General features: G+C 43.3%; 1 protein-coding gene across 1 annotated transcript in view; it reads right to left on the bottom strand.

Annotated features, from left to right (window-relative positions):
- The window catches only part of LDLRAP1 (low density lipoprotein receptor adaptor protein 1), a 113,140-nt gene that overhangs the window by 29,939 nt on the left and 71,608 nt on the right, over window positions 1-11,593 (bottom strand). The window contains exon 4 of the mRNA XM_070764093.1: window positions 6,209-6,323. Coding sequence (XP_070620194.1) covers window positions 6,209-6,323 — 115 coding nt within the window. The remainder of the gene's footprint in view (window positions 1-6,208; window positions 6,324-11,593) is intronic.

Below are 11,593 nucleotides of genomic sequence, written 5' to 3'. Positions count from 1 at the left end.
ATAAAATCTGAAATGTTTTGCAAATAAGTTCTAGACCTCGAACTGGCCTAGTACAGGTCGTTTTTGGAAATAAAAATATGGAGTTGTTGGTTTCTTTTTGAATATCACTTTTTTCTTTCCCTTCTCGCCTCTATTAATAACTCATCTTAGAATTGAAGTGTGGAATATAGCCCTGTGGTGTGTGTGTGTATGTATGTGTGTGTTAGAGAGAGAGGGAGGGAGAGAGACAGAGACAGAGGGAGGGAAGGAGGGAGGAAGACAAGGGAGGGCAGGAGAGAGAGAGGGAGAGAGAGCAATGATAGATTACTTCTACATTTTTAGATTTACAGGTCGAATCCTCCTAGTGAGGATTGATTGGTTGACTGATTGATTGAACACAGGCCTTGTTGTTTTATTTTATTTTATCCAAGGTATCCAGGGGGAAAGCATTTTGAAATTCCCTGATATTTCCCTGACATTTCCCTGTAACTTGCGATGTAGTTAAGGCGCAGTCGTAGATGATGTCATACTAAACGGCTAAGCCATGGAGAAATATCGGTAGCTGAAGAAGCAAGTTGTTGCCATTATGCTCATTTTTGCTTGACTCTGGCAGTGTGATCCATTTTTTAAGATAATTTTCCCCTGACTTTTAAACATTTTAAAAGGGTTTGGTTTTCCCCCCTGATTTATTCCGGGTTTTTTTCACGAATTCCCTGATAATTTCCTGATATTTCCTGAACTGCCAATTTCCCTGATAATTCCCTGGTTTCCCTGTTTTCCAGGTTTGCTGGACACCCTGTTTATCTTATCTTATTTGTTGGTTTGTTTGATTGATTGATTGGACTTATATGCCCATATATAGGTGCCCATCTCATATGAAAGTGACTCTGGGTGATGTACAACACTCAAAGTTAACCCTTCCAAGTGAAGGGTTTCCTCACAGCCTAAATGAGTGGAAGTTCTGGAATGCATCAGCAGCAGAGGTGGGTTTCAGCAGGTTCTGACCAGTTCTGGAGAACCGTTAGTGGAAAATTTTGAATAGTTTGGAGAACCAGTAAATACCACCTCTGACTGGCTCGGTCCCCATCTATTCTCTGCCTCCCAAGTCTCAGCTGATCAAGAGGAAATGGGGATTTTGCAGTAATCGTCCCCTGGAGTGGGTTGGGCATGGAGATTTTACACGCCCAAGCCACACTAAGCCACGCTCACAGAACCGGTAGTAAAAATATACACCCCACCCCAACCATCCGGGGTCAAAATGCAACCCTGGTGCAGCCCTCAATGAAATCCAGTTTGTCACCCTTGTTCTGGGAGGTGGTATTTTCAACCGCAAGCAAAAATCAAGAATATAGAAACATAGAACATAGAAAACTGATGGCAGAAAATGACCTCATGGTCCATCTAGTCTGCCCTTATACTATTTCCTGTATTTTATCTTACAATGGATCTATGTTTATCCCAGGCAGGTTTAAATTCAGTTACTGTGGATTTACCAACCACGTCTGCTGGAAGTTTGTTCCAAGCATCTACTACTCTTTCAGTGAAATAATATTTTCTCACGTTGCTTTTGATCTTTCCCCCAACTAACTTCAGATTGTGTCCCCTTGTTCTTGTGTTCACTTTCCTATTAAAAACACTTCCCTCCTGAACCTTATTTAACCCTTTAACATATTTAAATGTTTTGATCCTGTCCCCCCTTTTCCTTCTGTCCTCCAGACTATACAGATTGAGTTCATGAAGTCTTTCCTGATACGTTTTATGCTTAAGACCTTCCACCATTCTTGTAGCCCGTCTTTGCACCCGTTCAATTTTACTAATATCTTTTTGTAGGTGAGGTCTCCAGAACTGGACACAGTATTCCAAATGTGGTCTCACCAGCGCTCTATATAAGGGGATCACAATTGCCCTCTTCCTGCTTGGGGGCCTAACCTCAAACTGACAGGAGGGGAGTTCAAAAGTAACGTTAGAAGTGATTGTGTGATGGTTGTTGAATGAATGTTTTTTATACTATTGGGGTTTTAATCATTAGTTTTAGCGTTCGGTTGGGTTTCACTTGTCATATTGTATTCAGAAGTGGGCTGCTACGGTAGAACGGTGACGTGTGCTAGCCCCCGTGACTCTGAGTGCTAGCGGAGTCCAGCGCAATTCTGCTACTGCACCCTTAGCAGCCCACCTCTGATTGTATTGTATTTTATTCTTTTGTTGTAAGGTGCCATGGGTCTGCAGAGAAGGACGGCGTAGAAATCCGACCAAATAAACAAACAGAAAGTATTACTTCACAGAAGGAATAGCGGAAGCTTGGAACAAACTTCCAGGGGATTAGGGGGTCAATCCTCAGTAACTAAGTTTAAAAATGCTTGGGGTAAGCGTTACGTGCAAAAAATAAAAAAAAATAAAAAATAAAATATAAAAATAAAATATTTTATAAAAATAATAAATATAATAAATAAATGGAAAAGAAAACAAAACTAAATAAACTACTATATTGTTTTTATTACTGTTGTGAGCCGCCCTGAGTCTTCGGAGAGAGGTGGCATACAAATCTAATAAATAGATAGATAGATAGATAGATAGATAGATAGATAGATAAATAATAATAATAATAATAATAATAATAATAATAATAATAATAATAATAATAAACAACTCAAAGGGTAGACTAGGCAGGCTAGTTTTTCTGCTATCAGTTTTCTACATTTCTATAAGTGATGAAAAATGCCAGTAAAATATAAATCCTGTTCACAGGGCAGCCAGTAATTCTACAAGCTATCCAGAAAGTGGGACTCATTTTACCTACACATCTAGCTAGCTTAGAAGGCCTGTTGAAGTAAAGGTGGATCAAAGACTCTAGTTAACTTCCACAAGACTGCCTGCTGGCACAGGATTAATATTACAATTTCTGCTCTCCCCATATATTCCTAGCTAAAAAAACCAGTGAGCTGCAGCAAAATTTAGTCCCAAAGCTGCAAATGGCTGATCAGTAGAGGCAACACAAAAATCAGGTTGAGATTCCACCATTCTGGAATAAATGCAGCTGCGAGAGCAATCATGGGCTTTCCCAAATATGCCCATGTCACACCAACACTCCGCAGTCTGCATTGGTTGCCGATCAGTTTCCGATCACAATTCAAAGTGTTGGTTATGACCTATAAAGCCCTTCATGGCACCGGACCAGATTATCTCAGGGACCGCCTTCTGCTGCACGAATCCCAGCGACCGATTAGGTCCCACAGAGTGGGCCTTCTCTGGGTCCCGTCAACTAAACAATGCCGTTTGGCGGGACCCAGGGGAAGAGCCTTCTCTGTGGCGGCCCCGGCCCTCTGGAACCAACTCCCCCCAGAGATTAGAATTGCCCTCACCCTCCTTGCCTTTCGTAAGCTACTTAAAACCCACCTCTGCCGCCAGGCATGGGGGAATTGAGACACTCTTTCCCCCTAGGCCCTTACAATTTTATGCATGGTATGTCTGTATGTATGTTTGGTTTTTATAATAATGGGTTTTTAATTGTTCTTAGTATTGGATTATTATTGTATGCTGTCTTGTTATTGCTGTTAGCCGCCCCGAGTCTTCGGAGAGGGGCGGCATACAAATCCAATAAATTAATTAAATGAATGAATGAATGAATAAATAAATAAATAAATGTTGTGGCATATAAAGGCATGGACGAATCATGGGCGAAACATGGGCGAATCTAGGAAGCCCCACGATGGCTCTCGCGGCCGCATTCTGCACGATCTGAAGTTTCCGAACACTTTTCAAAGGTAGCCCCATGTAGAGAGCGTTGCAGTAATCGAACCTCGAGGTGATGAGGGCATGAGTGACCATGAGCAATGACTCCCTGTCCAAATAGGGCCGCAACTGGTGCACCAGGCGAACCTGGGCAAACGCCCTCCTTGCCACAGCTGAAAGATGATGTTCCAATGTCAGCTGTGGATCGAGGAGGACGCCCAAGTTGCGGACCCTCTCTGAGGGAGTCAATAGTTCCCCCTCCCAGGATAATGGACAGACAGATGGAATTGTCCTTCTTGGGAGGCAAGACCCACAGCCACTCCATCTTGTCTGGGTTGAGTTTGAGTTTGTTGACACCCATCCAGGCCCCAACAACCTCCAGGCACCGGCACATCACTTCCACTGCTTCGTTGACTGGACATGGGGTGGAGATGTATTCCAAGTGTGGCCTTATATAGAGAGCAAAAGCAATACTGTATATAGCATTACACAATTGGGGACTTGGATAATATGTACCAGGCAGCAGCACTCAGAAAAATTATGGCTTATCAAGATGCCTGAACAAGAACTATAATTCACTCTAAGACAGCAGCTCTCTCTAAGAAAGTTGTGACAAATAAATAGATAGGTAGAGAATTTTGCACACATATTTTGTTTTCTTATAGATTAATGGATGCTATAAACCAGCCATGAGAAACCTGGATTCCAATCTGTAAAACCTCCCACCCGTTAGCTGGCTGGCACGCCGGATAAACCCAAGCAATGGGGCCGTTTAAGAGACAGACAAATTTTGTACCTGTGCCAGTGTGACATGAAAGGGGGGGGGAAAGAGATTTTGTTAGAGCCATTTTAAAAGGAGCAAAGTACTTTTTTATCAGAGGGAAAAAAAGGAAAAGGGAAAAAAAATACCACCAACTCCTTAAATATGGTAATTAAGTATGAAACTCTTCACAGCTGTTTACAATTTCAGCTGTCACATTCAAATCAAGTTTAATAGACCCAGATAATGTTGTGAATTGCCCAGGCACTAAAAATACAGAGTAATTATATGCTGGAGATGTGAAAAATAGACATACAGCGTCCGTGCCCTGAAGACGTGCGCCCTGCCTTCATATTTCTGATAATGTCAAATTAGCAGGCAATTTTTTTGTCTAGGGGGAAATAAAAGGAGGAGAGGGGAGACACCTTTGGCAGGGAGAGTTTTCAAGGACATTTAAAAGCCGCAATGAAAGAGACGTTAGGGAGATTGTTGTCGTTTTGTGATCAGGTTGTGTCGGGTTGATCTCACGAAGCAAATCAAATAAAACTTAACCTACTCCAAATGGGACTCCTTCTACAGGTTGCAGAGGTGGGTTCCTACTGGTTCTAACCGGTTCTTTAGAACCGTTAGCGGCTCGGCAATGACGTCACAGACTCGGTTCTGTCCGTGTCTCCGCCACCTTGGATTTTGCTCCTGCGCATGCGCATCAGCTATTTTTGAAATTGTGGCGGGCGCGCACACATGCACGATCAGAGGTGGGCTGCTAAGGTGGAACGGTGACGTATGCTCACCTCCGGGGCTCCGAGTGCTAGCGGAGTCCAGCGCACTAGACACAAGAACAGTTCTTCCCCGAACGCCATCACTCTACTAAACAAATAATTCCCTCAACACTGTCAGACTTTTTACTAAATCTGCACTTCTATTTCTACTAATTTTTTCTCATCATTCCTATCATCCTTTTCCTCCCACTTAGGACTGTATGACTGTAACTGTTGCTTGTATCCTAAGATTTTTATTAATATTGATTGTTTCTTCATTGCTTATTTGACCCCTATGACAATCATTAAGTGTTGTTCCACATGATTCTTGACAAATGTGTCTTTTTCTTTTATGTACAATGAGAGCATACGCACCAAGACAAATTCCTTGTGTGTTCAATCACACCTGGCCAATAAAGAACTCTATTCTATTCTATTCTATTCTATTCTATTTTACTCTATTCCATTCCATTCCATTCCATTCCATGATGCTACTGCACCTGGGTAGGGAGAGAAACCGCGCATGGACACTGCGAGTCTGTGTGCAATTTCGCTCCCTCTCCAGGTCCAGTAGCATAATTGCACTGGACTCCGCTAGCACTCAGAGCCCCGGGGGTGAGCACATGGCACCGTTCCACCTTAGCAGCCCACCTCTGCGCACGATGCAACTCTGAGTAAACGAGCAACAAAAGGACCCAGGAGCCACCCCTGTCCAGGTAGTTGTTCTCAGCTTATAACTATCTTGGACTTCTGAAAGTTGGTCATGGGACTGACCCCATTATATGACCTTCTTTGAGGCGGTTATTAAGCAAACGCGATGGGCGTGCGCTGGCTGCTGCGGTTATGAAGTGAATGCCTCACCTGTCAAGTGAACCAATGGGTCGCTATGGGGGTAGTTTACCGAAAATTGGAAATGCCACTTGGGCAGCCAAATGAATTGAATAAATGAACACGGCAGTGACTTTCCCACTTAGATACTGACCATTTTCTTCTTGGCGCAGAGGAAAGCGTGACACTCCAGGTTCTCATTGTGCTGACTTTGGGCAATGTAGGCAAATACTTTGTCGTGGACTTTGTCTGCCGTACAGTAGGATATCCTGTGAAAAGGAAGAGAAGGGAGGGAGGGAGGGAGGGAGGGAGAGAGAAGGGAGGGAATGGAGGGAGAAGGGAGGGAGGGAGAAGGAAGGAACAGAGGGAGAGAATGGAGGGAGGGGAGGGAGAAAAGGGAGGGAGAAAGTAGGGAGTGAGGGAAGGGAGGGAGAGAGAAGGGAGGGAGGGAGAGAGAAAGTAGGGAGGGAGGGAAGGGAGGGAGAGAGAAGGGAGGGAGGGAGGGAAGGGAGGGAGGGAGGAGAAAGGAAGGGAGGGAGAAGGGAGGGAAGGGAGGGAGGGAGAGGACGGAGGGAAGGGACGGAGGGTGGCAGGGAGAAGGGAAGGTGGTGGGGAAAAGGGAGGGGGAGGGAGGAAGGAGAGGAGAAAGAGAGGGGGAAGAGAGAGGGAAAGGGGAAGAGAAGAGAATGTGGGAGGAAAAGGAAAAGAAAGGGGGAAAGGAGAAATAGAAGGAGGAGAAGCAAAGGGAGAAGGAGAAATAAAAGGGGAAGGAAGAGGAGGAGGACAAGGAGAAGGAGGAAGAAGAAGGAAAAGAGACAAAAGTAAATAAAAAGAGAAAATAAAAGATGTTAAGAACTCAACCAGGAGAGGAAAATGACCAGCATCCTTTCATCTAAACACACACTCGTTTCCAAATTCTGACATTAAAGCTTCACAGGCAAAATCAGCCATAATGGTGCCTTCATCCTTGCGATAGATCATTTAAAAATACAACTCCGTTCCTTTTGTCAGCTGCTCCGACGGCGTGTTCAGATGAAACATTTCTGTCTTAAAAATCATCTCTTCTCGTTAGGAGAATGACATCAGGCAGCCACAGACGTTCTTGATCACAGCAACCTGATTGACATGAAGCTGCCTCGAAATGATTTGGAAACGCAGCTCTTCAAGAGGGGGAGCGGAATTAGCCTAAACAAATAATATGATAGTACCACCGCAATTGGCTACCTATTGATTTTATTTATTTATTTATTTATTTATTTATTTATTTATTTATTTATTCATTTATTCATTTATTCATTCATTCATTCATTCATTCATTCATTCATTCATTCATTTATTTATTTATTTATTTCTTGGATTTGTATGCCGCCCCTCTCCGGAGACTCGGGGCGGCTAACAGCGATAATAAAACAGTGTACAATAGTAATTTGGTATTAGAAATGATTAAAAATCCATTAATATAAAAACCAAACATACATACATTTTCCCATTTTCCTGTTAAAGGTGTCATTTAAAATTCTAAACGTGGCCCTTTCTAGCCAGCTCTGGGCTGATTATCTAAATCAGTGTTTCCCAACCTTGGCAACTTGAAGATATTTGGACTTCAACGCCCAGAATTGAAGTCCAGATATCTTCAAGTTGCCAAGGTTGGGAAACACTGATCTAAATTACCATCTGCATTCAAATGCGTTTACCCAGAGTTGGAGATTGGGGAGTCTTCTGAATGCCAGCCTGTCACCTAGATATGGAAACACAGAAACATAGAAGACTGACGGCAGAAAAAGACCTCATGGTCCATCTTGTCTGCCCTTATACTATTTTTTTGTATTTTATCTTACAATGGATATATGTTTATCCCAGGCATGTTTAAATTCAGTTACTGTGGATTTATCTACCACATCTGCTGGAAGCTTGTTCCAAGGATCTACTACTCTTTCAGTAAAATAATATTTTCTCATGTTGCTTTTGATCTTTCCCCCAACTAACTTCAGATTGTGTCCCCTTGTTCTTGTGTTCACTTTCCTATTAAAAACACTTCCCTCCTGAACCTTATTTAATCCTTTGACATATTTAAATGTTTCGATCATGTCCCCCCTTTTCCTTCTGTCCTCCAGACTCTACAGATTGAGTTCATTAAGTCTTTCCTGATAGGTTTTATGCTTAAGTCCTTCCACCATTCTTGTAGCCCGTCTTTGGACCCGTTCAATTTTGTCAATATCTTTTTGTAGGTGAGGTCTCCAGAACTGAATTCCAAATGTGGTCTCACCAGTGCTCTGTATAGCGGGATCACAATCTCCCTCTTCCTGTTTGTTATACCTCTAGCTATGCAGCCAAGCATCCTACTTGCTTTTCCTACTGCCCGACCACACTGCTCACCCATTTTGAGACTGTCAGAAATCACTACCCCTAAATCCTTTTTTTCTGAAGTTTTTGCTAACACAGAACTGTTAATACAATACTCAGATTGAGGATTCCTTTTCCCCAAGTGCATTATTTTACATTTGGAAACATTAAACTGCAGTTTCCATTGCTTTGATCATTTATCTAGTAAAACTAAATCATTTACCATATTACAGATGCCTCCAAGAATATCAACCCTATTGCACACTTTAGAGTCATTGGCAAATAGGCAAACCTTCCCTACCAAACCTTCCCCTATGTCACTCACAAACATATTAAAAAGAATAGGACCCAGAACAGACCCTTGTGGCACACTGCTTGTAACCTGTCTCTGCTCAGAATACTTGCCATTAACAATAACTCTCTGATGTCTACGCTTCAGTCAGCTGCAAATCCACTGAACTATCCAGGGATTAAGTCCAATCTTCACTAATTTATCTATCAGCTCTTTACGTGGAACCGTATCAAAGGCTTTGCTGAAGTCCAGGTAGGCAATATCCACGGCACCACCTTCATCCAACACCTTTGTGACATAGTCAAAGAAATCAATGAGATTAGTCTGACATGATTTGCCTTCAGTAAAGCCATGCTGATTTGGGTCCAATAAGTTATTGTTTTTTAGGTGCTGATTTATCCTCTTTTTGAGTAGAGTCTCCATCATTTTAACTACAACTGATGTCAAGCTAACTGGCCTGTAGTTACCAGCTTCTTCTCTACTGCCCTTCTTGTGGATAGGCACAACACTGGCCATTCTCCAATCCTCAGGAACATCTCCTGTTAACAGGGATTGGTTAAACAAATCAGTCAGGGGGGTAACAATGACAAATCTGAGTTCTTTACGAACTCTGGGGTGGATGCCATCTGGACCCATTGCCTTATTTATCTTTAATCGTTCAAGTTCTTCTAAGACATTGGCTTCTAAGATCACTGGAGCTGAATCCATACAGCTGGAAGCAATGCTATATCCATCTATAGTATTATGTTGTGTCTTTTGAGAAAACTGAACAGAAGTAGCTATTGAAATGGTCAGCGATCTCCTTATTCCCATCAATGCATGTATTATTCCCGGTACTAAGCCTGCCAATCGGCTGGAAAAAATCAGCCAACCAATGCTACAAGTTCCTATTCATCAGGAAGTAGAGCTGACCTCAAGAAAAGTATCAAAAGATTACCCAAAAGTTATTAAGGAGAAGCAACTACTGTATACTGTACCAGTGATTGTGTGCAAACATTGCACACACTCATCATTGCACAGACACCGAACTTTCGGGTTCTGGTGCACATGCACACCCGACAATCAATGGCCGGCACACATGTCAGACTTGTGTGTGTGTGGGGGAGACTATCAAGTGTGTGAAACTCGCAATTACCATTTTTAATTTGGTTTCTAACATCTTTCACTGGCTTTTTTTTTCATGTTAATATTTAAAACCATAAGGACTAGAGGAGGGATGGCGAACCTATGGCACGGGTGCCACAGGTGGCACGCAGAGCTGTATCTGCTGGCACGCAAGCTGTTGCCCTAGCTCAGCTCCAACGTGCATGTGTGTGCCGGCTAGCTGAGTTTTGGCTCACACAGAGGCTCTGGGAGGGCATTTTTGGCTTCCAGAGAGCCTCCAGGGGAATGGGGAAGGGTGTTTTTTCCCTCCCCTGGCTCCAGGGAAGCCTTTGGAGCCTGGGGAGGGCAAAACACGAGCCTACTGGGCCCACCAGAAGTTGGGAAACAGGCCATTTCTGGCCTCCAGAGGGCCTCTGGGGGGCGGGGGAAGCTGTTTTTGCCCGGCCCAGGGATTGAATTATGGGTGTGAGCATTCACACATGCTTAATAGTGGGCCCCCACACTCTTTCGGCACCCGAGGAAAAAAAGGCTCGCCATCACTGGACTAGAAGCTTAAACGGAAGCTGCTGTTGACTTCAATACGGAATATTAGGCTTCACTGAAAAAGCTCGAGGAAATATGAAAGCTCAGCTACAGATCCATAAAGTTGATTAGATCAAAGCGGATACGGTGATAGAATTTTCGAGTGGGAGATCTTGTCACATTTGGGGGAATAAGGAGACACAAACAGCTATTCGTCTTCCTCAAACTGCTGCTTTCTAAGGAGCCTTGTTTTCCATTCTTCAAATGAGAGGCTGAATAAAAGAGAAACGGTCATATGTTTTTCAAGCTCCAGCAACCCTGGCAAAATCTCGCTCTTTTTTATATGAAGGGTTTTTCCACTGCAGAGGTGTGTGATCCTCCCACAATGTCTTGCAGGGAAGATTCTTTTAATCGTGCCAAAGTCTAATTTTTATGTGCCAGATGGGGGGAAATGATTAAACAGGGAGGGAGGGATCATCTAAAGTGCTCAATGTTGTTTTCGGGAAATGTCCGTGTTACTTATTTCTACAAATCTTCAGATGTGCCTTCTTAAGGCTCTTGCCTTGGTGTGGGACGTTTCTCAATGTTGAACAATCTGTAGAGTCTGGAGGACGGAAGGAAAAGGGGGGACAGGATCGAAACATTTAAATATGTGAAAGGGTTGAATAAGGTCCAGGAGGGAAGTGTTTTTAATAGGAAAGTGAACCCAAGAACAAGGGGACACAATCTGAAGTTAGTTGGGGGAAAGATCAAAAGCAACGTGAGAAAATATTATTTCACTGAAAGAGTAGTAGATCCTTGGAACAAACTTCCAGCAGACGTGGTTGGTAAATCCACAGTCACTGAATTTAAACATGCCTGGGATAAACATAGATCCATTGTAAGATAAAATACAGGAAATAGTATAAGGGCAGACTAGATGGACCATGAGGTCTTTTTCTGCCGTCAGTCTTCTATGTTTCTATGAACATCATTTTGTTTAGGGCCACAGTGTTAATCTTTCGAGATCTTTCTGTATTTTGAGCCTATCCTCTAGGGCAGTGATGGCAAACCTTTTTTTCCTTGGGTGCCAAAATATTGCCCACACCCATTTTCAATGCCCCCCCATGTGCCCCTGCTCCCCCATTTTTTGACTTCCAATGGGCCTGGTAGGCCCATTTTCCATCTTCCATAGGCTCCAGAGGCTTTCTTGGAGCTTGAGGAGGTCACAAACGGCCTCCCCTGCCCCCTGGAGGCTCTCCGTAGGCCAAAAATGCCCTCCCAGAGCCTCTATGCAAG

Source organism: Erythrolamprus reginae, chromosome 11, assembly GCF_031021105.1.
Source record: "Erythrolamprus reginae isolate rEryReg1 chromosome 11, rEryReg1.hap1, whole genome shotgun sequence".
Lineage (NCBI taxonomy): Eukaryota > Metazoa > Chordata > Lepidosauria > Squamata > Dipsadidae > Erythrolamprus > Erythrolamprus reginae.
Note: the sequence above shows the minus strand (reverse complement) of the source record. Positions and strands in the feature narration are given on the sequence as shown.